Source organism: Oncorhynchus mykiss, chromosome 4 (assembly GCF_013265735.2).
Source record: "Oncorhynchus mykiss isolate Arlee chromosome 4, USDA_OmykA_1.1, whole genome shotgun sequence".
Taxonomy (NCBI): Eukaryota; Metazoa; Chordata; class Actinopteri; order Salmoniformes; family Salmonidae; genus Oncorhynchus; species Oncorhynchus mykiss.
In genome coordinates, this window is record NC_048568.1 from 23667717 (window position 1) to 23695454 (window position 27738).

Consider the following 27738-nt stretch of genomic DNA (forward strand, 5'->3'; position numbering starts at 1 on the left):
TCTAAAATGTTGGGTCAGAGACCGCCCATTGGCCACGCCCACTTCTACAACCCCTCCCCATACCCTATGCTAACTTTGCCACTGCTGCTGAAAAAATCCTAGGGGAAACACTGGAATGCTCATAGTGGCTTTGCTGCAGACAGAGACAAATCTGTTGTTGTGAACAGGCCTTGTCAGTAATGTTGTTTTAGACTATCCTGTTGGAACAGTGTTAGTGTGTTTCTATGGGAGACATGTGGTACAGCCACTCTCAAGCCGGTGCTTTGTCTCCTCCCATTATGTGATTTGCAGTAGTTGTAATTGTGTGATCTGTGCCGTCTGTCCTTGTTTTTTTTTGTGTGTGTGTGTGTGGTGTGTGAGTCAGAGCGAGTGTGTGACTCCTTCGTTGGGGGTCATTTGTTGTGCCATCAGGGTGTGCTGTGGTGACCTCTAACCTTTGACCTGTGAGTGGTGGCAGAGGTTCTGGCGGCCGAGCTGAGGGCATCAGGGAGTTAGTTACACGACCTCTGGGAGCAGAGCCCAAATATTACCATTAATTGATAGCACATAAACAACCCATCCATGATAAAAGTCAGTCTTTAGTATTTTTCTTTCTAGGCCTTTCTCTTCCTAAATTCTAGAAATATGCTGAATGTTTTGCAGTTACTGTAATGTATGGGTGCCGTGTGTGTGTATTTGAGTGTGTGTCCGAACATGTCAATGCGTGCTGAGTGCAGACACCGGACATCAGAATGTGCAGTAAGATACACAAATAAAGAGGAACCCTGAACCATAACCGGCAGCTGGGGGTGATGGGACATGCCTGTGTTGGACTGTGACAGAGATGACAGGATGTGGTGATGTGGGGGACAGTAGTAGGTAGCAGAGGTGACTGACTTTCACCTTGGAGAGTTAATAAAGAACCCATCGAATGGGGTGAGGAGAGAAGAGGTTTTTATGGTCATTGATCAATAAACAAAATGTTGCTGTCTTTAACGCAGCTAGACTAATACTGTACTGAGTCTTTATGATATTGCGCTTGAGTGTGTGTGTGTGTGTGTGTGTGTGTGTATGTGTGTGTGTGTGTGTGTGTGTATGTGTATGTGTATGTGTGTGTGTGTGTGTGTGTGTGTGTGTGTGTGTGTGTGTGTGTGTGATGAATCACTTATTCTTATGTGTTTAGCGTAACAATGCGAGCCAGGCTAGCGTCCCTGCTCAGGCCTGTTTTGCTTAATGCGCCGTGACAGCTCAAGATGTTGCCCACATTGGTACAGTATTGTGCCTGCGCTGTACGTTGTATTAACGCTCTAGTCACGCTGTATTTACGCTACGGTGAACAGACGGCAGCTGACACAGAGCTTTGAGGCTAGGTGTAATTCCTTCCTGTCTCTCTTGTACATCACTCTTCCTCTATGCTCTTCTTCTCTCTATACAGCTTCCACTTCATTCACCGTTTTCCTTCCTGTCTCTCTTGTACATCTCTCTTCCTCTATGCTCTTCTTCTCTCTATACAGCTTCCACTTCAGTCACCATTTTCCTTCCTGTCTTACAGTATCCGTTCTCTACCCATTCTATCTGTCTTGTCTCTCTTCTCCCTCCTCTCTCATGTTCTTTAGTTACCAGTTTAGATGTGTAGCAGGTGTTCTCCAGATCCTCCATAAGCCCCCCAGTGGGCATACACACGCAGGACCAGGGTTTGACCAATCACAGCCAACAGCTCCCCCGGGGGCCCAGAGGACCTCTGAGTGGCAGAGGAGCAGGCTTCCTTCTGGAATAGGAATGGGAAATGGAAATAGGCCCTAATGAAATCAGTGGGCTTTTTTGAGAACTAGAGGGAGGTGAGGGAAACCTGCATGGGGAATTTGACTGGGGTTAGTGTAAATGAGAGTGTTTGTCTTGTATCATGCCTTACATATACATCACGTAACTCCGGGAAACTATTTGCCCCCTTTCAAATGTTCAATTTGTGATACGGAATGTTATCAGATCTTCAACCAAAACCTGATATTAGATAAAGGGAACCTGAGTAAACAAATAACACAACAATTACGTATTTATTTCATAAACAAAGTTACGCCACACCCAATGCTCCTGTGTGAAAAAGTTATTGCCCCCTTACACTCAATAACTGGTTGTTCCACCTTTAGCTGCAATGACTCCAACCAAACACTTCCTGTAGTTGTTGATCAGCCTTTCACATCGCTGTGGAGGAATTTTGGCCAACTTGTCCATGCAGAACTGCTTTAACTCAGCGATATTTGTGGGTTTTCAAGCATAAACTGCATGACCCAGCTGCGATTCAGCTCCCGTTGAGTGGATGGGGATGTTGCATAACTTTGTTAATTCAATACATAAAATAAGTATCATTTTGGGGGGTATTTGTAAACTCATGTTCTCTTTATCTAATATTAGGTTTTGGTTGAAGATCTGATAACATTCAGTATCACAAATATGCAAAGAAAATAGAGAAAATCAGAAAGGGGGCAAATACTTTTCCCTGCACTGTACATGAAGCTCTTTCTCTCCTTCTCTCTCTGATCTGGTCAAGACTGTTCCCTTTACCTTGACCTCGTTGGTCATATCTCTGTGACATGACTGAGGCTGACGCCTTAAACATGGTCGGCAGCACACTTTTACATCAGACCGCATTACCCGTTTGGTCAAGCACCTCTCCTTTATCCAGTCATGGATTAGCATGGTTTATAGCTATACATACACAGCTATAGGAGAGGGGATCGGTGAGGAGATGGAAACAGAGGTTGAGATGAAGGATAAGAGGATTTATTTCATCGTTGAAAACTAGACAATGGTGTCAACCCATGCCCCAGAAGTGTGTGTTTGTGTGTGTGTGTGTGTGTGTGTGTGTGTGTGTGTGTGTGTGTGTGTGTGTGTGTGTGTGTGTGTGTGTGTGTGTGTGTGTTTATATGGCCCCTGCTGAGGGAGGGGAACACAAAAGAAGTCCTTCCTCTGCCTGATTAACTGTGGGATTTGAACAGGAACAGTCACAAAGACACATTGTTACACATCAGTCCCACCCCCTACAGACACACACAGTTTCCCTGAATCCCACCGTTGGCGGGTTGAAGACAAAGTTTGAGAAAGTGTGATAGCTGATCTTGGTGGGATAGAGGATTTATCCCAAACAGTTTATTTTTCTCTCTCGCTCTCGCTCTCTCCCCCCCTCTCATTCTCTCTTGCCCCCCCCCCCCACACACACACACACACACACACACAAACACAAACAATGTTGACTACAGAATCACGAATGACCCATAATGAAAGATGTTTGTTCATAAACGCTTATCATTTCCCCAAGCTTGCATGTCTCTGATGAAGTGTGTGTGTGTGTTAACTCGCCTGTGTGCCTCACCAACCCCACGTCCCTTCAAGCCTAATTCAGTTACCCTGGCTCTGCCCCTCGGCATTGAATGAAGGAGTAATTGGTGCTGCATGGTTAGTTCTGTGAGTAATGGAGGGACGCCTGCCTTGTTAAGCTCTAATAGGTGACAGTTCCATCATGTGTGGCTAAGACCTGAGTCCTCCTGTCGGTCTGTGACAGGTAGTGGGGCTGCACACTGTCACATCTGTGTGACTTTTACTTAAGGAGTTGATTACATTATTAGGGATAACCCTGTGGTTTATTTTCTGAGCTTGGCTGATGCCCCTGTAAAGGATGGAGAGCCCCCTAGTGGTATAGTGTGTGTATGGCTGGAGCCTGATTTTATGAATTAGATTAAGATGGCAGTGAGGACATACAAAGGGCTTTGAGTAAGTCAGTCCATATCCGTATAATATAATAATATATGCCATTTAGCAGACGTTTTCATCCAAAGCGAGTTAGTCACGAGTGCATTCATTTTACGTATGGGTGGTCCCGGGAATTGAACCATCTACCCTGGTGTTACAAGTGCCATGCTCTCTACCAACTGAACTACAAAGGACACCCGTACCTCTTGGGGTCTCCCTCTACACCTCTACCTCTTTCATCCCCCTCTCCCTCTCATGGGCTGTGCCCCTGTCACCTGTCTTGTGTTACGTGGGGATGTTTTACAGATGTGTGTGAGGCGACATTCCATTCTGCCCAGCGCTGACACATTGCAGAGAGGGTTGAGTTGAAAGGCCATACAGAGTTAATCTGTACTGACCTGCTGTCTAATAGTATTAACAGCCTGAATATGTGTAGCTAGGTGGAGAAGCCTGTTTACTGCTTGTGTGAGTTAATTCCGAGTGTGTGCGTGTGTGTGTGTGTGTGTGTGTGCGCGCTCAAGCATGCAGTCCTGTTTTAGGCCTGTAGTGTGCTTTTTGGAGATTAATTTCCAGGAGGCTAGTAGAATATTAGGCTGATAGGATGGAGTCATTCGTGCAGTTCCATGTCCTCACTACAGCCCGAGCCATATTTAATTCAACCGTAGTGCTGTGTGTTACCCTGTTTCATTTATGCCTAGTACAGGATAACAGTGTTTAAGCACTAAATGGCCTGGCTCAAACTCATTTATTTAATTACTTCTCTGTTCAGATTGGGCTTTTATCAGCTCCAAGCTGCTTCCACTGAGGTCTTTCTGGGTTGCTCCCAATCCTACCCCTCATACAATCAGATTGGGTACTGCATGTTTTAGTGGCTACAATTGGCTTCAGAGGAGAGTTGCATGATTATTCACACTTGCGCATTGCCCTTTAATAAGGGGGTTGAATAGCATAATATTATCCTGTCTTATTCTTCATTCTCAACCCCGGTCCCATAGACCCCGGCCCTTATCCTAGGTCCTTAATCATAGTCCTAGGTCCTCAGTCATAGTCCTCAGTCATAGTCCTAGGTCCTCAGTCATAGAGCCCTAGTCCTCAGTCTTAGTCCTAGGTCCGCAGTCAGTCCTAGGTCTTCAGTCAGAGAGCCCTAGTCCTAGGCCCTCAGTCTTAGTCCTAGGCCCTCAGTCATAGGTCCTCAGTCATAGAGCCCTAGTCCTAGGTCCTCAGTCATAGTCCTAGGTCCTCAGTCATAGAGCCCTAGTCCTCAGTCATAATCCTAGGTCCTCAGTCATAGAGCCCCAGCCCTAGTCCTAGGTCCTCAGTCATAGAGCCCTAGTCCTCAGTCATAGAGCCCTAGTCCTCAGTCATAGAGCCCTAGTCCTATCTCCTCAGTCATAGAGTCCTAGCCCCATCCCAAGCCTTAGAACCTGGATCCCCTGTACCCTTGTTTCAAACCCCAGCCATAGACCCTGGACCCTAGGGCTGGGAGTTGCCAGGGACCTTACGATACAATATTATCACAACACTTGCCGATAAGAAATGTATTGCGATTCTTGCGGGTCGATACTGCGATTTGATGTTCCAAACATATTTCTCACCATATATCTGCTGCAAAGAGACAAGAGAGCATGAGAAAACAAGTTTTGATAAGTCAGATAAATAAATGCGTGGAAACGTCTTAGCTGGAGAACACGCTATAGAAGATGGACAACGAGCTATAGAGTTTTGGCTTAGGTACTGCAGACTAGTGCCAGCTACCTCTACTTACAGTAGCAAAAACAATACAAAAGAGACACTTGGAGTCAAATATCGATATAATATTGTCCCAAAATAATATAGTGATATGTAACTATCGATCCCCCCCCCCCCCCCCACCCATCAATACTGGACCCCCTACCCTTGTTTCAAACCCCAGCCCTAGGCCACAAACATGCCCCCAGTCTTATCCTCAGCCCCACGCCCTTTATGAGTGAATCAGCTGGAGGCTCCATTAAGCCAAGCATCCTGAATATGCTGCAGCTTCCCTTTATGCTGTAGAGACTCATTAGAACAGAGGAGAGCGGGGAAGAGGAGAGTAAAGAGGGGATGCTGCTGTGTTTTTAAGAGGCTCTTTTAATTCCACCGTGCTAATGAGCCATCCTCACCATGACAACCCTCTTTTGAGGGCTTCCACGCCTCATGTGTAAATTGATTATGGTGAAAATCATTGGGGTAAGAAAGAAAAGCACATTTGGTTGTCAGTGCAGAGGTATAGGCTCACGTTATTATGGCCATGAAACTACAGGGGACTCAGTTTACATGACTGAAGTTGGTGAAATGGCTGTAGTTTAATTAAACTACTTTTAAATGTTTTTAGGTAACTTTAAACTTTCCAATTTTTTCCCACTTGATTATAAACAATGGAATTGCGTTCTGTACTTATCGTTCCATTGGGTCTGCAGTTGCATGTTTCTACCACATGGTGGCACTACATAACCAACCAGCAGCATCACTGTAGACTGCTCTTGTGTAGGGATAGTAGACCACTGTTGTCCCATGATTATAGTGCTGATGGGCTAACCATGTGTAGCAATAAAGCATTTGGAAAGCCCCTGTAATTCACAGAAATGATTAATATAATTGAATGAACATATTCATAGCATTATGTAAACTACCTTAGGTAATTAATCCAATGCTAATTTTCTATCAAAAAGAACTACAGGTTTTTATCATTTAACCCCACACAGAAGTTTGGTGTCATGTCACATTTTATTTCAAAACAACAGGGTCTTTCATTTGGGATGTTTGATCAGTGATTTACCCTTGTTTTCCTGTGGGACCATTATGGGGGCACACTCATTGTATTTGAATGGTGCCTTTCTCTATTAATCCTTCCATCCATAATGACTTAGATGTGACAGTGGGGTGTGAGGGAGGGAGCAAAAGGTGAGAGGTTTTTTATCAAGCAATTTGGGGGTTGAATATGGAGAGAGAAAGGGAGGGAGTGGTTAAGTGGATTTTAGGGGCTGCCTGTTTCTCAGACAAGGTCTAAGGATCCCCTCCCCCGCATCACACACACACACACACACACAGAGCACCCAGACATAGATCCCCCTTTCACTTTGGACAGATGACACCAGCGATCCCAGAATGCTTTTAGTGTGCATGTTCAGTGATACGGATTCCATGTCGATGTGGTCCCAGGAGCTCTAATCTTTCTCTGGCCAGAAATACTCACTGATCTCACTATGTTACAGCCTACTAAACCTGTGGTACAGTATGTTACTATACAGGTAATGGGCCCTATAGTCTTATCTGGGCTGTTACTGTGACTATTACACATAATCTCAACCCCTATGGTCCTAACATCAGACTGACCTGGTTAGGTTCTGGTCAGATTCACACACACAGAGCTGGGTATAGTGACAGAGTCAATACAATACTGTATTTACAGTGTGGGCTGGGTTTGGCTAGACAGCTACTGCTGTTGTGTCCTATAATGTTACCTAATAAAGTGAGTGGCGTCAGAGACAGTGTAATCTGTTCCTATTTGCTATGTATGGGGACTGTATATGATGGGGTGGCTCTGCTTGGGGACTGGGACACTGGGTTGTTGTGTAGGAAGTAGAGGTCGGCCGATTATGATTTTTCAACGCCGATACCGATAATTGGAGGACCAAAAAAGCCGATACCGATTAATCAGCCGATTTGTATTTATTTATTTGTAATAATGACAATTACAACAACACTGAATGAACACTTATTTTAACTTAATATAATACATTAATAAAATCAATTTAGCCTCAAATAAATAATGAAACCTGTTCTATTTGGTTTAAATAATGCAAAAACAAAGTGTTGGAGAAGAAAGTAAAAGTGCAATATGTACCATGTAAGAAAGCTAAACGTTTAAGTTCCTTGTTCAGAACATGAGAACATATGAAAGCTGGTGGTTCCTTTTAACATGAGTCTTCAATATTCCCAGGTAAGGAGTTTTAGGTTGTAGTTATTATAGGAATTATAGGACTATTTCCCTCTATACCATTTGTATTTCATTAACCTTTGACTATTGGATGTTCTTATAGGCACTTTAGTATTGCCAGTGTAACAGTATAGCTTCCGTCCTTCTCCTCGCTCCTCCCTGGGCTCGAACCAGGAACACATCGACAACAGCCACCCTCGAAGCAGCATTACCCATGCAGAGCAAGGGGAACAACCACTCCAAGTCTCAGAGCGAGTGATGTTTGAAACGCTATTAGTGCGCACCCCACTAACTAGCTAGCTATTTCACTTCAGTTACACCAGCCTCATCTCGGGAGTTTATAGGCTTGAAGTCATAAATAGTGTATGGCTTGATGCACAATGAAGAGCTGCTGGCAAAACGCACGAAAGTACTGTTTGAATGAATGCTTACGAACCTGCTGCTGCCTACCACCGCTCAGTAAGATACTTGTATGTTCAGTCAGATTATATGCAACGCAGGACACGCTAATAATATTATCAACCATGTGTAGTTAACTAGTGATTATGATTGATTGTTTTTAATGCTAGCTAGCAACTTCTTACTGCATTCGCGTAACACGGAACCCAAACCAGTTGCGAACGTGTGCTATCGTGCATTAATTTATTTTGCAGCGCCACACCAAACGCGATCATGACACGCAGGTTAAAATATCAAAACAAACTCTGAACCAATAACATTAATTTGGGGACAGGTCGAAAAGCATTAAATATGTATGGCAATTTAGCTAGCTAGCTTGCACTTGCTAGCTAATGTTAATTTGTTCTATTTAGCTAGCTTGCTGTTGCTAGCTAATTTGTCCTGGGATATAAACATTGAGTTGTTATTTTACCTGAAATGCACAAGGACCTCTACTCCGACAATTAATCCACACATAAAACGGCCAACCGAATCGTTTCTAGTCATCTCTCCTCCTTCCAGGCTTTTTCATTTTTGAACTTATATGGTGATCGCATCTAAACTTGAATTGTATTACCACGATCTGCGTCAGAAATAGGAACGACTTCTATTTTAGCCCTTGGCGTGTGCGAGCAGTGTGGGTGCAATAATTGAATAACTTGGATTTCTACATTTATTTTGCGACGCTCGCGCACGCGACGTGTCCGGTCTGGTCAGCATGTAACAGGCAGGCTCCTCGTGGAGTGCAATGTAATCAGGTGGTTAGAGCTTTGGACAAGTTAACTGTAAGGTTGCAAGATTGGATCCCCCGAGCTGATAAGGTGAAAATCTGTCGATCTGCCCCTGAACGAGGCAGTTAACCCACCGTTCCAAGGCTGTCATTGTAAATAAGCATGTGTTCTTAACTGACTTGCCTTGTTAAATAAAGATGAAATAAAGGTGTAAAAATAAACCAAAAAAAATCGGTGTCCAAAAATACAATTAATCGGCCATTCCGATTAATCGGTCGACCTCTAGTAGGAAGTGATCATTATTGGTTGGTTTTGGGTCATATCCTGTTGGCTGTATAGGCCACACACATACACACACACACACACACACACTCACTCAGCAGAGGGGGGGGGGGGGTCAATGTGATAAGTTGGATAAATCCAAGGTCACACACACAGGATGACTGTCACAGACAGATCCAGCAGGGATGGGTTCAATGTGATTGGCCAGACAAATCCAAAGTCAATCAAGCACATGGAGAATTATGGGAAATCAACACTTTTCACTGCAGGGCCACCAGACCCAACATCCATCACCCCTGATTGGTTGAATCAGACAAGTAGGAAATTATCTGAATGACAAGCTCTCTTCCTGGTCGTGCGTGGATTGGTCCTCGTGTGGTAAAGGGGATTGTTGATTGGTTGTTAGTCCCGGTCCCCCATGACCGCCTGTTGTGGCTGATGAGAGGTGAGATGCCATGTTAAACTGGGCCAAATGAAAGTGCCTGCTCTCCCCTAACGTAGACACACCCACAGGATCTCCCTTCCTCTCTCTTCCTCCTACGTTGAAATGCCGTGCAGGCCCAAGTGGCTTGCCGCTCTGTGCCCTTGAGCTAGTGGAGGCACTTACCCTAAAGTAACCCAGTCTGTCTGGCTCAGTGTATGAATGAGACAAACGCCTCACTGTTAACCATGAAAGCTAACAGGCTACCTTGCTGTGTCCTGCGTGGATACAGTAGTCTAAGCAAGGTCATCTATAGCTAGCTTGTTGACCACGCTAATGATAGCTATGATAATCACACTAATCATGACTCCCACTAATGCAATGATAATCACCTATGGGGCACTGGACAGTGTCAACTCTTACGCATGCAGTATAATACTCTGTCTATACATTTTAATCATTTAGCAGACACTCTTATCCAGAGCGACATACAAGAGCAGTTAAGTGCCTTGCTCAAGGGCACATTGAGAGATTTTTCACCTAGTCGGCCTGAGGATTCGATCCAGCAACCTTTCGGTTACTGGCCCAACGCTCTTAAACGCTAGGCTACCTGCCGCCCTAAATGATGTTCTAGACCCTGTTGACCCATACTAACATCTGTCTGTTTGTATCAGATCAAATGTATTGTGGTGTGTGTGAGGTTAATTAAATTAGTATTGTTAAGAGGCCCACCTCCCCTGTGGAGAGTAGAGTTGACAGCAGTCGACTACATATAGACAGACAGAGCTGGTGTGAGATGTAGGTCAGCAGCACTTCAGCCAGCATACGCCACAATAGGGAGAGGATTGTGTGTGTGTGTGTGTGTGTGTGTGTGTGTGTGTGTGTGTGTTATGACAAAAGGGAGCCAAAAGAGCGATGAATCTGGTATGATTCTGCATAGTGACAAGGACGTGTTAAGACTGGGTTGCCGGTGGAAACGGAAAATGAAGGAGATTACAGAACTTTCCACAGACAAACACACACACACCTTGTCTTGTCATGATGTGATCAGTCCTAAGAGGAAAGTGTAGTCATATTGAGGGTTCTCAGATCAATATCTATGGAGCCAGACTGGCTGGCCAGTAATGTAGACTGGGCCTCTTTATGGGGTTTCTATATCTTTATTGGACTAGATGATGCTCTACTGTAATACCCCAGTGTTAGCCAACATTACACGGCCATTGGACTATGATAATGGTCATTACGGAATAATAAACGTGATGCATTTTGGTTTAAGACACACTTCAAGACATCCAAGGACACTGCTTTGTAAAATACATCTGTAAACCACTGCAGAGGCTATGGACCACTCTGCATTGGAGCAGGACTATTAGGCTGCGTTTACACAGGCAGCTCAATTACCATATTTTCTTTCACTAATTGGTCTTTTGACCAATCAGATCAGCGCCGGAGTTAAAGAATCTGATATGATTGGTCAAATGACCAATTAGTGGTAAAAATGTCTGAATTGTGCTGCTTGTGTAAACGCAGCCTTAGAGCCTCCTTATTTGACTAGGCTACTTGCACGTGTGATAGTAATTGGCCTGGAAAGGAGCGCTACTGAAATACAAATGGTGGAAGAAGGACTCGTAGGATTAGGAGTTTCCCACCAATCCATTTTGGGGTCAACAGGGGAATAGGCAAATGGGGTTAGATTTACATTCTCTAAAAGAGAGGGGGAGAGGTATGCAGAAATACCAGGTGACGGGGGGCCGGGAGCTACCAGCCTCTCCACTGGGACCGTTACTACAGATGGACAAAGCAGCCGGCTCATAAAATAACATTTTGAGAGGCTGCTTTACACAGGGACACATTTGAAGTGCAACACCTGTTTTATTTTACTCTATGCTAACATTTAAAGGTCCCCAGGTTTGAATGTTTGTTAGATAAAGCCCCTTTTTTGGGAATGAGGGGATCTGATGAAGATCCTTTGTTCAGGGCCTCCCCAGAGAGAGATGGAGGTTGATGAGGAGGGGGAAGGAAGCTTGTTGGAGAGACAAACCGCTTTGGACTGGATGGATGACCATCCACCAAGTGTACTAAATACCCAGGTGACCTTTAAATACCCTGCAGTCACCCATTGCACAGGCATCCACCAGGTCGCGCACACACACACACACACACACACACACACACACACACACACACACACACACACTAGCTTGAATTACAAAGGGTCTGTAGGATCTGCTTGGGTCAAGAATTTATGGACAGCAATGAGTCATGAGCACTGACCCTGCTGTGTGTGTAACCCAGTTCTCACCATTTAGGCTACAGGTGAGCGAACCCAACTCTATTTAACTAAGGTGGGGACTTTTTCACACTCATTCATGCAGACAAGCTTTGACCAAGTTTATCTGTCTGTCTTCCTTCCAGTCCTTCTCTGTACAGGCCTTACCTCTCCTCTGACCTCTGACCTCTTTCTCTCAGTACACATGGCTCCTTTGTTCTTTTAGCACTGAGTGCTTTTCTGCCACATCAAGAGAACTTTGGCTTTGAAGTTTGAACAATTTTGCACAGCTTTCCTCTGGTCTCTTCCTCACTCTTTTTTCCTTTTGATTCCATCTCTCTTTTTCACTCTTTACGTCTTTACAGTTGATGTTATGTTTCATGTTGTTCTTTTACCCTTCAAAGGAGCATTTCATCTGTTCATGCTCACCTATATGTGAATACTTTTGTGTTTGAACAGACACAAAACATGCATCTCATTTATCTCCACTGCACCGACGGCTTTCCCTGTAGGCTAGATGAAATCCCCTCACATGCAGATGCACATATGGAGGGACTGAATATGTTAGTGATGGTGTCTTTGGTCTCACGCTGCACTCAAAGCAGGGTGTCCTTGTCTGGAAGGTTTTCTCATGGAGTACAATAGAGGGGAGGCCTATAGAGGGAGGCCCCTCTCCCTTTCATAGAGAATAATACACACAATGCAGCCTCCACTATTGACTTGAATGCACATAAAACTCTTTAATTTGTACCAACTCAAGTAGCAGATAATATGTTCAATTTCTTCTAGCGTTGCAACAAACACACGCACACACACACAATGCGGCCTACTTAATCAACCTAAGCGCACAAAACAACTCCTCCACTGGAATGAAATGTTAACAACTCAAGTGGTCTGAAGTAGATTTTTGCTGAGAGTATACACACACACACACACACACACACACACACACACACACACACACACACACACACACACTCCCAGCATCCATCCTCTTCAAATGCCTGCTATTTCCGGCATCTAGTACCTCCCTCTCTATGGTTGTTCAATAGGTGGTGATAACAGATTGGTGTGTTCAATAGGTGGTGATAACAGATGGGTGTGTTCAGTAGGTGGTGATAACAGATTGGTGTGTTCAATAGGTGGTGATAACAGATGGGTGTGTTCAGTAGGTGGTGATAACAGATGGGTGTGTTCAGTAGGTGGTGATAACAGATGGGTGTGTTCAGTAGGTGGTGATAACAGATTGGTGTGTTCAATAGGTGGTGATAACAGATGGGTGTGTTCAGTAGGTGGTGATAACAGATGGGTGTGTTCAGTAGGTGGTGATAACAGATGGGTGTGTTCAATAGGTGGTGATAACAGATGGGTGTGTTCAATAGGTGGTGATAACAGATTGGTGTGTTCAGTAGGTGGTGATAACAGATTGGTGTGTTCAGTAGGTGGTGATAACAGATGGATGTGTTCAGTAGGTGGTGATAACAGGTGGGTGTGTTCAGTAGGTGGTGATAACAGATTGGTGTGTTCAATAGGTGGTGATAACAGATTGGTGTGTTCAGTAGGTGGTGATAACAGATGGGTGTGTTCAATAGGTGGTGATAACAGATGGGTGTGTTCAATAGGTGGTGATAACAGATTGGTGTGTTCAGTAGGTGGTGATAACAGATTGGTGTAATGCAGTGTAAAGACCTGATCTTTACTATGGTAAACACTGAAGAGTTTGATCTGGGCTATAAAAACACACAGGCACTGAGGAGCGAATGGCTCCACTGTGATTAGTAAACATGTTTGGGTGTTTTGCGTGACGTTGAGGTGTTTGTGGGGATGGAGGGGGGATGACAAAAAAATGATGTTTGTTTCAAAAATTAGGGCTGTTTTCCTAAAGAAGTTAAATCCGCTTCATGTTTTGTTTCCTTACCACGAATTACAACGAATGTTGCGATACTGGTATCATCCCGGCACTGCTTACAATATGTCCTCTTCTCCTTATTTCATGTCAGATCCCCCTGGCTCACTTTGATGACATCATCCTATCCCCAGACACCCATGGATACGGTCTGTGTCCTCCTGACTCACTCTGTGTCCCAGCCTGGTTTCTCTTTGGTTTCCCCTCTTTTTGTCCAACAACCAGCCTTTGAAGTTTTGTGAGTGTGTCGTGCGTGCAGTGCACACATGTTTGTGTACGTGTGAGTGTGTCGTGCGTGCAGTGCACACATGTTTGTGTACGTGTGAGTGCTGACTGTGATGGAATCCCAGTGCTGACCTCAGCCGGCACAAAAGAGCAGGTCAGTTGGAAAGCCCAGAAAGGGGGTAGAAAGGAGTAGAAGGGGTGAAAGAAAAGAAGAGTGGTGGGGACGGAGGGGAGAGTATGGACTAGGGGTCGCTCGCTGACCTCTGTCTGAGTGGCCTGCTGAGAACAGAAGGACATGTCACTCAAAATGGACTTTGAGAGAGGTGGTATAGCTTTCTACTCAGCCTCTTTGGTTAGGCCTATTTCTTTCTTGTGAATACCGTCCAAAAATGTTCAATTGTGTGTTTATTATGGTTGAGTGTTTCCAAGAGAGAGTGTGGGTGGGTGGGTGTGTTGGGGATGCATGGGAACCTTGCACCATGCTAAAGTCATTAACAGGAGAACAAGACTCATCAGAGAGCAACAGCATGTTTATTTACCTGGCCTCTGTGTGTGTCTGTGTGTGTCTGTATGTGTCTCTCGTGTGTGTGTGTGTGTGTGTGTGTGTGTGTGTGTGTGTGTGTGTGTGTGTGTGTGTGTGTGTCGTCAAAGTGTGTGTACATGCAAAATAATGTAGCCTAATTGTATTGCAACCTTCTCTCCTCTTTCTTGTTCTTTCTCTCTCCCCCTCTTCTCTTTCACTCTTCTCTTTCTCTCTCCCCCTCTTCTCTTTCTCTCTCTCCCCCTCTTCTCTTTCTCTCTCCCCCCTTCTCTTTCTCCCTCCCCCTCCCCCTCATCTCTTTCTCTCTCCCCCTCTTCTCTTTCTCTCTCTCCCCCTCTTCTCTTTCTCTCTCCCCCTCTTCTCTTTCTCTCTCCCCCTCTTCTCTTTCTCTCTCTCCCCCTCTTCTCTTTCTCTCACCCCCTCTTCTCTTTCTCTCTCCCCCTCTTCTCTTTCTCCCTCCCACTCTTCTCTTTCTCTCTCCCTTCTTCTCTTTCTCCCTCCCCCTATTCTTTCTCTCTCTCCCCCTCTTCTCTTTCTCTCTCCCCCTCTTCTCTTTCTCTCTCCCCCTCTTCTCTTTCTCTCTCTCCCCATCTTCTCTTTCTCTCTCCCCATCTTCTCTTTCTCTCTCTCCCCCTCTTCTCTTTCTCTCTCTCCCCTCTTCTCTTTCTCCCTCCCCCTCTTCTCTTTCTCTCTCCTCCTCTTATCTTTCTCTCTCTCCCCCTCTTCTCTTTCTCTCTCCCCTCTTCTTTTTCTCCCTCCCCTCTTATCTTTCTCTCTCTCCCCTTCTTCTCTTTCTCTCTACCCCTCTTCTCTTTCACTCTCCCCTCTTCTCTTTCACCCTCCCCCTCGTCTCTTTCTCTCTCCCCCTCTTCTCTTTCTCTCTCCCCCTCTTCTCTTTCTCTCTCTCCCCCTCGATCTGTCTGTCTCTAGCTGATAGATTATAAATTACGTTGTCCATTTCTCTAAGGGCTGGAAGGCACTGTAGGCTAGATCAAGTTCCTGTTTACTAACAGCTACACTTTCATTCACAGACAAAAAGAGGGGGGGGACGTCCGGCATACTATAAATAATTCACACAGAGAGAGTGAGGAGAGAGAGGGAGGAGGGATACTGAGGAGGGATACTGAGGAGGGAGACTGAGGAGGGAGACTGAGGAGAGTGGTCGTTGGTTTTGTTACTGTTCAGAGATATCAAAGTATGATATTGAATGTAGGCCTATCCCAGAGTTAAACATTATACCATACGTCATAAAGTTAGTGTCATTTGAGTCATGTGTCTGATACCGGGATCTACTTTCTATGGTTTATCAAGGTCATGTAATTTCAGAGAAACGAGATAAGAGCTGTAAAATGAACACAAGCTTCCCCCTCACATGTTCTTGCTTGTCTGTTTGTCCCACACCATTTTTCATGGCGTTTGTGTTTTGCTGAAGAGGGAATGCACGGTCACGGTTAGAGCAGGAGAACAGAATAAAGGAGGTGAAGAGAGGAGAGGAAGGAATCGATATATAGATTACCTTAGTAGGAGAGAGCGAGAGAGAATGCATGAAGGTGCAGATTGAAAGAAGGAAGGAGAGAAGGTATGGATTGAGATGTGCCATTAGGTGATTGGGGTGGGGGCTCCAGGCTACCTCGTGGTTTTAGGGCTCAGTGGGTCCTCTTCTCTTTTAGTCCAATTACAGAAATAAATCTGTGCTCTGACAGTGGTGGGGGGCAGGATGTGTTGAGGGGTGCTTTGGGCATTTTACTGGAGGTTTTATAGTCTATAATGTTGAATGGGAAGAAGAGGGGGAGTTTGGGGTGAGGGGGGTTGGATTCAGGGGTTGACTGATAGAATTGGGACTGGAGGGGACGGGGATTGAGGTTTGCGAGTTTGTCTGGGTAGCAAGGGGGTGCAGGAAGAGAGAGAGAGAGATTGAGTGTGTTGCTGGAGGTTTCATCTCGTTACTTGCTGTACGTGTGTACGTGTGTGCGTGCGTGCGCGCGTGCACGCTGGGTAGTTGTGAAGCCACGTCTGTCGGGTTGCGAAGGAGATCCAAACGAGGTGTGAAAATGGGACGGAATTAGGGAGAATTGGAGCGAGAGAAAGTAGAGCAGAAGACGGTCATCATTCACTTCAGCTGATCATCCATCTGTCAGCTCCATGTCTTTATTACTGTGGTTCATTCAACAATACCTGTTTATCTCTCGCTCTCTCACTCATTCACATCCTCTATGGTTCCTTATCGTTTGTTTAAGCAAGTCTGTTCTCCCATAGGCCTACTTTCTCAACATCTTGCTGCTGTACGCCTATATATTGGCTTTTAGTATAATATTAATGAATCTGGTTTTATTAAGGGCTTTTCAGAAAGACTGAAGTTCTACACTTAGTCAGTTAGGAAGTCAACAGAAAACGACAAATGGTTGACATGTTGAGCATTTTGGAAGGCGTCTTACCCGGGTCTGATCACCTCAGTCGGAGGTCCTTACCTGATGCCGTGTGTTTGTCAAGCCGTGTATCAAAAGCAATCTCATTTTATTGGTCGCGTACACATTTAGCTGATATGCGGGCATAGCGAAATGCTTGAAGAATTAATATTAGTGTTGTTTTGGGACGTCTCCTCTCCTCAAAGCATGTCTGTGGTAGAGGGATGAAGCCAGGGATGAAGGGTGGATAGATGGGGGGGATAAGCCTAATCCAGGAGATGTCTAGTTTTCTCCTCCATATGGCAGATCCATTGGCCGTGTCTACTGGTCCCTCTGTGTTCAGAACAATAGGTCCTGTAATCACTGCAGCCATGGCCGGCTTGTGTTTGCATGTTATCTTAATACTGTACGCGTGTCAGATGGTGTGATGCTCACCCCAATCACAGAACAGGCCAGGAGCCCCACACCAAGCGTGGGGAGTCAGATAGGGGGGGGGGGGGGGGTGGGGGGGGGATAGAGAGAGGGGGAAAGGTTTGCTGAGGAGAGAGATAGGAGAAACTTGCAGAATGCTTCTCTGTGTGAATCTGGCACAGCCATTGCAGAACACTAGAGCGTGGCAGTGATCCTGTCAAATACACAAACACACATACTGTACACACACACACACACACGTACTGTACACACACACACACACACACACACACACACAGCATTGTGAATGTACACTGCAAAGAGATTCAGGAGAGGAGGAGACAAGGTTGGAAGGGGGGGACCTTGTACCCACAAATTCAACAATCATTTGCAACCCCATTCAAGCTCCAGTTTCAGCCCCCTCCCATCTCCATCCCCCCATCCATTTGGGAAGACATAAAGGAATACGGGGCAGTAGTAGGGGCAGGCAGAGAATTGAGTTTCTGTGGACACTTGTGTGTGTATCTCCGTAGTGCTTTGTATGTGTGTGTGTGTTTGTGTGTGTGCGTACGTGTGTGTGTGTCTGATAGAAGCTGCACAGAATGGACAATAGGCGGATTGTATGTGATCTATATTCATGTGGCCCAGATTTAGAGTCCGTGTGCTAACAGCAGGCTGGCTGATCAGAGAGAGGGAGGGAAGGAATGACGGAGAAAATGATCAGAGTTGTGGTGAGATGAAAAGGGACATACACACAGACATTCAGTCAGGGACCGTTGTTGGTCTCTAAGAAAAGTCAACAGTCCTTTCTTTGTGCATCAGAGTACAAAGCAGGTGGTGTCCCTAACTACTAATGTCTACTGCAGGAGAGGGAATATCAGACCAGCATAGCCCTCCTGGGGAAGTGAAGAGAAACTCACAGCAGAGATGAGATGTGAGATTCAGACATGAGAGAGAGAGAGCGTGCTTTGGCAGGTCCCAGAGTGGGAGTGAGGGAGCGAAAGAGAGTAGGCTAGCCTATTTATTCTGTATTTATGAAATCCATATACCTTACAGCTAAGTATAATTACTCCTGGTCATACTGTTACATCGTGTTTGAATCTTTAATCTTTAGAGTCCTGTAGAGGGAGAGAGAGGGAGAGAGAGGGAGAGAGAGGGAGAGGGAGAGAGAAAGAAAAAGAAAAAGAGGGAATAAGAGACAGCGAGAAAGGGATAGGGAGAAATGAAGAGAAAGGGTGAGAGAACTCCATGGTAACCAAAGCACAAGGGAACAGATTCTACACCCCTCCCGCTGTGTGTGTGTGTGTGCGTGCGTGTGTGTGTGCGTGTGTTCCTCAAAGGTCTGGGCAGCGCCTGAGATAGGAGGGGGTGGGCAGTGTGTGTGAGGGGGAGAGGCTCATTGTGAACACAGCAGACACACACACAGAGCTGAGCCACCATATAGAGTGAGTGGAGAAGAGCGGCGGCAGCACTCGTCTGTCCTGTCCTCCTCCTCGTTCCCTCGCTCATCTGCGTGGCTTGTGCCTTTACAAGGCCGTTCTATTGATATTCTTATAGACCGACTGGAATAATGGTGTTTATCGGGACCTCGTTAAAATCTGTCATTAAATACTTCAAGAGGAAGGGTAAGAGAGACACTTTGGTTTCATTTGCTCTGCCTTTCCTTCCCTTTTATTAAATATATCATTCATTTTCCAGTAATGGCAGATCAGGTGTCACTTTGAGAGGACTTTTCATAAAATGAGTTTTAGTTGTGGATAATGTTACACAGTACATTGGCATGGGGGGGGGGGGGGGGGGGGGTGTGTTTCTGTGATCTGACGGAGTACATACTGTTGTTCTCTGTTACCTAGTAACCAGTGGGAGAGGCATTTAAAGGGTTAACGTCTCGGCTAGAGTTAAAGTGCCCTCTCTTTCATTTGAAGCGCTCTCTTGGATTTTGTAGAAATTGGGGCAATTATGAATGAATTTAGGATAGTAGGGTCTGTGTGTAAGGGGATTGGGGACGTGCGTGTGAGAGTGTGCGAGAGGTGACATGCTCTCACTGAAAGCCGTTTGTGCTCATCCTAATCTCAGGTGTATCCTCTATTAGCACTGTGTGTACTGTAATTCTCAGATCAACTTTGTTAATCCTTACCTCAGCGTTTTCAGACTCCTTCCACACACCTGTGTAAGTAGAAAAGAGGAGGCGTTAACACTCTGATACAGTAGGTAACCTAAACTACAGTGGGATGTTTTATGGAGTGATGCTTTGCATGGACAGAGCCACCTTGCAGCTGTCACTGTCACTGTCACTGTGATGATGCAGAGTCATCAGGAGTAGATGATATCAGCCTCTGGCCCTGCTGCACACCTCCTCTATTCCACTGGTCCTGCACATCACATGTGATTGTTTCTCTGTTTGTATTGATAGGTTATAGTGCTATATACAGGATTATAAACGGGGTGGTTTGAGCCCTGAATGCTGATTGGCTGACTGCTGTATACCACAAAACTTTTATTTTTAATGCACTAATTACGTTGGTAACCCGTTTATAATAGCAATAAGGCACCTCTGAGGTTTGTGGTATATGACCAATATACCATGACTAAGGGCTGTGTCCAGGCACTCCGCGGCGCGTCGTGCCCAAGAACAGTCCATAGCCGTGGTATATTGGCCATATACCACACCCCCTCGTGCCTTATTGCTTAATTAGAAGTTGTCAATATGCATGGATTCTTTTCAAATATAGATTCTAAGAGGACCGTGTTTCTGAGTGTGTTTCTGCAACTTTTGTCTTTCTTTCCTCTCTGAGATAATTGTGTGCTGGTAGTAAGGGAGGTGTGCTTGGGGGGGTTAGGTGACAAGTGAAAAGATGTGGACATTGTGGTAGCATGCGTGTTTCTGGGCGAGTGTGATGGGGTTGGGGGGTTGTCTGGGGGTATTGTACTAGTGAAAGGCCCGATGTGGAGGCTGATTCTGTGGGACAATACAGGCTTTATGTCCATCGTCCCAGTGGCCTTGGTCTGGCTCTGTGGCTTTGACTGGCTCTATTCACCACATCAGGCCCAAGGGTGGGGGGAGAGCTAGCTACCTGCATGGATTGGGCTGGAGGATACTCCAAGCTGTGTTTGTGTATGAGACAAGTATTAGGCTAGACAATCACGTGTTTTGACTAGGTTGTTTGGGACTAGTAGATACAAGTGTGTAACTTCATTTGTGTGTAACTTCATTTGTTTTGTGTAGACCTATCTATGCACTGTTAGTCTGGTGCAACAGTAGCCCTTATGTGAGTGGTTAGGCATGTTTGGGTGTCCGTTGTTAACTCTTTCACTTTATGTGAGTGTATATTTGGAGTGTGTGAGCGTGCATGTGCACGTTTGCGTGTCCCGTTCCCTCTAGCTCTGTCCTCCTGTCGAGCTCACACACACTGAGAGCTCACACACACACTGAGAGCTCACACACACACTGAGAGCTCACACACACACTGAGAGCTCACACCCACACTGAGAGCTCACACACACACTGAGAGCTCACACACACACTGAGAGCTCACACACACTGAGAGCTCACACACACACTGAGAGCTCACACACACACTGAGAGCTCACACACACACTGAGAGCTCACACCCACACTGAGAGCTCACACACACACTGAGAGCTCACACACACACTGAGAGCTCACACACACTGAGAGCTCACACACACACTGAGAGCTCACACACACACTGAGAGCTCACACACACACTGAGAGCTCACACACACACTGAGAGCTCACACAGACACTGAGAGCTCACACACACACTGAGAGCTCACACCCACACTGAGAGCTCACACCCACACTGAGAGCTCACACACACTGAGAGCTCACACACACACTGAGAGCTCACACACACACATGTGGCAGCAACAAGTGTCATTCACCCTCCGATGGTTCTACCACTCCTCAACCACGTGGTGTGGTGGGTCTCGGTATTCTCAGGGTTGACTTTTCCTACACGAGAAGGTTTAGCTGTGTGTGTGTGTGTTTGAAGAGGAGAAAGGAGAGCGATATGTTGGAGAGATATGCCTAGCTGTTTGTAAAGAACAGTTGGTAAGCAACAGGTCATGAAGGAATACAAAGGCTCCTCTCTCCCTGCCAAAGAGGTAGTTAACCGGCCATCGAAGAGGTGTCAACTTTAACTGCTGAAGAGAGGAACTCCTAACAGACGTCACATCACACTCCAACGGTCGGCCCTGCCACCTGTGGTCCCTAGGGACTGGCACACTGGAAGGCGCCTTCACACCTGTGGAAACATATAACCCCCGCCTTACACAAACACCCCCCCCCCCAAGTCCCTCGTCTCATTTGCCTTTCCCTCAGGCCTTTTGCACCGTTCAAATGGCAGTTCAACTGTTGACATTTGGACAGGCCCCGGGGCCTTCTTATGGAGGACGTCAACCTGTTTAAACGTACAACATTTGAACACCATCCACCCCAGGGGATTCCCCAGGGGATTCCAAGTGCTGGCTTCCAAATGTTTCCTAGACTTTCTCCTTGGCCTTTTGGGCTCCCAACACAGCCACTCAAAAGGCTGTGTTGGGGACAGGGTGGTAGTTGTAGGGACAGGACACACATTTCCTCTAATGGTCCATTAGCACTTGTGGGAATGAATAAGGGTCAAGTCAAAAGGACCCTTTGCCCCCCTCAACCCAAAAAACACACACTACCTCAGATGGCCCATTTGCACCTGTGGAAAGACTCCTTCATGCACCCCGCATCCCCACACACACACCTCCTTCCTTAGCCTGCCCCTTTCCCAGGATCCTCCCAACTTTCTCCTCTTTCTGTTCTTACTTGTCTGACTTTTTCCTGAGATAGATGGTCATGTTGTTAGTCAGTACAGGCACAGAGCTAGAGAGCTTGTTTAGAGGAATGGAGATACGTGGTCTCCCAATCCCAGATAGTACTTTAGTCTGGATACAATCGCTCGGTAAGTCCTGTGTGTGTGTGTGTGTGTTTTCTCTTGAAATGGGCAAAGTAAACAGCGGATGGTGGCACTACTTGTTTTGTGTTTTTGTACCCTCTCTATTTTCTTATTGTTGAGATGTTGTGCAGGATGTAACCTGAGGATTGTGTGTTGTTTGGACAGTATTGGATGACCAAGAAATAACCAAACAGGGTGAACAATGGTTAGTCTGGGCTCCCGAGTGGCGCAGTGGTCTTAGGCACTGCATAGAGGCATCACTACAGACCCTGGTTTGATCCCAGGCTGTATCACGACCGGCCGTGATCGGGAGTCCCATAAGTAGGTGAACAATTGTCCCATTGGCTGGGGTAGGCTGTCATTGTAAATAAGAATTTGTTCTTAGCTGACTTGCCTAGTTAAATAAATAAATAGTTTGAAACCTTTGAGAAGTTGTTTGAGAGGCAATGTTTTGGAAGTTCTTCTTAGCTTGTTCTATTGGCAGTAGGCTAGTGTCTGAAACAATGCTCTTCATGTTGAAGCCTGGTCTCTCTGTGGAGAACATTGAAGCCTGGTCTCTCTGTGGAGAACATTGAAGCCTGGTCTCTCTGTGGAGAACATTGAAGCCTGGTCTCTCTGTGGAGAACATTGAAGCCTGGTCTCTCTGTGGAGAACATTGAAGCCTGGTCTCTCTGTGGAGAACATTGAAGCCTGGTCTCTCTGTGGAGAACATTGAAGCCTGGTCTCTCTGTGGAGAACATTGAAGCCTGTTCTCTCTGTGGAGAACATTGAAGCCTGGTCTCTCTGTGGAGAACATTGAAGCCTGGTCTCTCTGTGGAGAACATTGAAGCCTGGTCTCTCTGTGGAGAACATTCTGTTTTGAGTGTAAAAAACATTAGGAACACCTGCTCTTTCCATGACAGACTGACCAGGTGAAAGCTATGATCCCTTATTGATGTCACCTGTTAAATCCACTTCAATTTAAATCCACTTCAATCAGTTGAATCCACTTCAATCAGTTGAATCCACTTCAATCAGTTGAATCCACTTCAATCAGTGTAGATGAAGGGGAGAAGACATGTTAAAGAAGGATTTCTAAGCCTGGAGACAATTGAGAAATGTATGTGTGCCATTCAGAGGGTGAATGTGCAAGACAAAAGATTGAAGTGCGCAACTCAATATTAGGAAGGTGTTCCTAATGTACACTCAGTGTCTATTAGAATGTTCTTCAGTTGGAACTTCTGACTAACCTTCCCTCCACTTTCCATTGCCCTCCACAGTTTAGTCATTTAACAGACTCTCTTATCCAGAGGGACTTACAGTAGTGCGTACACACATTTTTATACTAGTCCCCCGTGGGAATTGAACCCACAACCCTGGTGTTGCAAGCGCCATGCTCTACCAACTAAGCTACACGCGACCATGCATCACAGTAGAGTGTTAAAGCTGTTTGTGTGTAGGGTCACACCTTCATACAAACATCACTCCCTCCTTCCACTCCAACTCAAACAAGATTTATTAGCATTACAACTTCCAGATAAATAACAGCTGGCCTATGGGCTGGGTAAGGTGGCAGGTAGCCTAGTGGTTAGAGCATTGGGCCATTAAGCAAAAAGTCGAGTTCATATCCCCGTTCTGACAAGGTGAAAAATCTGTCGATGTTCCTTTTGAGCAAGGCCTTTAACCCTAATTTCTCCTGGGTCGCTTTTGATAACGTCTGTCCCTGGCCGTGACTCCACGGTTTAGAGTATATATTGTAAAACAACATGGGGGGGGGGGGGTTTATTTAAAAATGGAACATGAATTGCACCAGTGTGTCCTGAAGTTGACGGCTTGATTGAAGAAGAAGAAAACCATTTCCAATGAAATAGAACAAATTTCAGCACCCACCAAGTTCTTATTTATTTCAAAGCATCAGTCCCTATCCCTGACATACAACTGTACCAAAACACATCTAGCCTATATTTGTTCAACACGACTGCCTTTTTAAACTGTAAATCATTGAACTTCCTTCCCTCTCTCTCCTCCCTCTGTAGCGGTGTCTAACCTGGATGAGGAGAGCAAGTGGACAGTCCACTACACAGCCCCGTGGCACCAGCAGGAGAACGTGTTCCTGCCCGGCAACAGACCGCCCTGCGTAGAGGACCTCCACCACCAGGCCAAGGTCAACCTCAAGACCGCACTGAGGGGTAAGGACCACAACCGCACTTACAGACATGACCCTACACACACAAATACAGTGTTGTTGGAATGTCACCGACCACCCATTGCATTTCATCACCCTCAATATCTCTTGATACTTTATTGATGTTCACGACGTTACGACAACGTTTAAAAAAAACAACAACAAACAAAAAACCGTCCAAAGCGTTTGTTTGCCTAGCTACACCAACACACCCGTGTTCAGCCCTCCTGTGGTGTGTCCAGTGTCTTTGAGGGGCGAACATGAAAGGTTCCCCCAAAATAGCCACAACTAGTCACTTCCTGGTCTGTTCCCAAAGAGAACGGTTCAGTTGTGGGAAAAGGCATGGGGGAGGAGTTGAGTTGGAGTGGGTGTGTATGGGGTTGGTCTGTGCTAGTTTGTGTTGATCAGTGTAAAGGACAAGACATGCGGTCTGCCGTTCGTTCACTTGCTGACGGCACGGTGTTATAGTCTGACTGCCAACATTTTTGACCAGCATTTTTGACCATTCTACATGTAGAATCTGGTTGCACTCGGTTTTCAAAATATGTCTGGCATTCTGTTCAGGGGTGCTAAGAGCTCTCGGCCGGCAAACGTGATCGGTGTGTCCGTGCCTTTAGAGAGATTCTCTGGCACTTCTATATACTTTTTAGCCAGTAATTCTGAAAGTAGCACTGACTCATGAGCCAAAAGTGTGTACCACGTCACATATGTGCACAACGTTGTTGCTCTCTCCCTGGCTCTGCTGTGTGAGCGTCTTGCTAACTGTCACTCAAGTGGTGAGGGGCTGAACCTCATTGGCTGCCTGGAACTCAAATTGCTATGGAGCTGGCCCATGTGGGGGAAATGTAGAGAGAATGGCGCTGCCAGTAAACAGTAGCATTCAAACTAGGGATTTCGTGGCTAATTGAGGTAAGACTTGTCATTCTGCTCATAGATTATGCATGTATGAACTACACAATGGCACATCCAAGCCCAAAGCGGGAGGGTTACAAAAAAATATTTGGTAGTCGCCAAAGTTCTGTAGCGTGTCTTTAAGGATGGTGTGTGAGAAGGTGAGTGTGGGGCGGGGGCTTGTTATTCATGTGCTAGGTGAGCTTGTGTGCCAAGCAGACAAAGAGGGAGAAGATAAAGGGAGAAAAAGGAGGAGAGAGAGGGGGGGGGGGATAAAGGAGAGGAGGGCAGAGAGAGAGAATAGGAGGAGAGGGACTGAAGACAATAGAAGAGGTAATGCATAGAGTGTGTTATTATTTCACCTCCACTAAGATAATGCCACACACACACTGTCTTTGTCCTTCTGTCCCATTGTCCTGGTTCTATGTGAGGTTATTGTCCATGTAGTATGACACACACCCGCCATGCTACACACCGCATGGGTAATGGTATCCTTTGATCCCCTGCCACCGTCCTTCTGAAAGAGCCCTTCCAACAGGTGTCCGGGGAGACTGCCTGTGTCGGTCAGTCTGTTACGTCGTGGTGTGTGTTTAGCTGCTGAACCCATGTTCTCTTCCCATGAAGCTGCTGCTGGGATGCTCTGTTACATCATTTAACTGGTCAGCCTACAGTCTGATAGCAATAGAAGCAGTACACAACGTATACTTTCAAACTAAACCCTGTACAAAGCTGTAACACAAGGGGACCTAGAAACTGCCCAAAGCGCTGTTCTATGGCTGACCAGTCTGGTTAGAGTCAAGATATGCATTGGTATAGAGAGAAACTTATCTGAGAGCAGTTCTATCCACCACCGTGCCCCTGCTCATGTGCTTATGAAGCCCCCTCTCATTAAATCTATGTCACCCCCGTCGGCCATATCACCAGGACAGAGACACAAACAGAAGTTAGGGAAAATTCAATATCAGACCCTGCTTGGGTCTCAAAGCAATCCATATGTAATCAGCTGCTAGTGTCATCGGCACAACGCCCGAGTCTCTCAACAGTTAGGACAGGGTCATTACCCATAATGCCATTCGTCGGCACATTCTGGTGTCAGGTTGTGGTCGTGTGCGCACAAGGGTGACTGGTTGGGAAAGCACAGACATATTGCGTAATATCAGACACATTATAGTCAACAGTGTTTGAAAGATTTGGATCGATTAGTATCTACATCATTCTGGGATGGTGCCATGTGACCATAGTAATAAACCTCCATATTTCTCCTTCAACTAAACTCCAGCCCCTGTTCTGCTCGACAACAGTCCTGGAAACGGAAACTGTGTAACACCTATTCCCGTCCTCCTCATCATCTCAAGTGGCTTCTAAAACCATTCTATTCCAGATCACAGGCGCAAACACTAACAGCCATCAGTAACTAGCTGCTCCATTAGGCTCCATTAAATGCTCTAATGAGCTATGTAGGCATTAGGACATGAAAGAGGAAAGTAGTCTGTAAGGTGTAGCTCCGTAGAGGGTACGAACACATCAAACCACTCCTTCACATGAATATGACAATGGGCAGATTTACATTTGTACATCAGTGATTTGACTAATTAGTTGCGGGTATTCAACACAAAAGATGTCTTTGTCGCTATACACACATCAAACGGAGATGGCAGAGACTAGAGAAATTAATAGGCCTATTTGGTCGCTGTGGTAAAGAGCATTCGGTGTAAATTATATGTATATATTTAATCTTTATTTAGACTGCTGACCACTCGGGAGCCCAAGGTTCGACCCCGGGCTGTATTACAACCGGAAATAATTGGGAGTTCCGTAGGGCGGCGCACAATTGGCCCAGCGTCGTCTAGGATAGGGTTTGGCCGGGGTAGGCCTTCACCGTAATAAGAATTTGTTCTTAACTGATGGCCTACCCCGGCCAAACCTTCCCCTAACCCAGACGACGCTGGGCCATTTGTGCGCCGACCTATGGAACTCCCGATCACTGCCGGTTGTGATACAGCCCGGGGTCAAACCAGGGTCTGTAGTGACACCTCTAGCGCTGAGATGCAGGAGCCCCGAATTTGAAAGTATACGCACAAAATTAATATAACAGTTGAAGTCTGAAGTTTACATACACTTAGGTTGGAGTCATTTAAAACTCGTTTTTTAACCACTCCACACATTTCTTGTTAACAAACTATAGTTTTGGCAAGTCGGATAGGACATCTACTTTGTGCATGACACAAGTAATTTTTCCAACAATTGTTTACAGACAGATTATTTCACTTATAATTCACTGTATCACAATTCCAGTGGGTCAGTAGTTTACATACACTAAGTAGACTATGCCTTTAAACAGCTTGGAAAATTCCAGAAAATTATGTCATGGCTTTAGAAGCTTCTGATAGGCTAATTGACGTCAATTGGAGGTGTACCTGT

The 27738-nt window shown here is 45.8% G+C and overlaps 1 protein-coding gene across 9 annotated transcripts in view; it reads left to right on the plus strand.

Annotated features, from left to right (window-relative positions):
• The window catches only part of nhsl1b (NHS-like 1b), a 177218-nt gene that overhangs the window by 125268 nt on the left and 24212 nt on the right, over nucleotides 1-27738 (plus strand). For 8 of the 9 annotated variants that reach the window (XM_036975961.1, XM_036975965.1, XM_036975969.1 and 5 more), the window contains exon 2: nucleotides 24278-24430. In XM_036975961.1, the coding sequence (XP_036831856.1) occupies nucleotides 24278-24430 (153 nt within the window). Of the gene's footprint in view, nucleotides 1-18515; nucleotides 18939-24277; nucleotides 24431-27738 lie in introns of those variants that run through there. The other variant, XM_036975967.1, reaches the window with a different exon arrangement.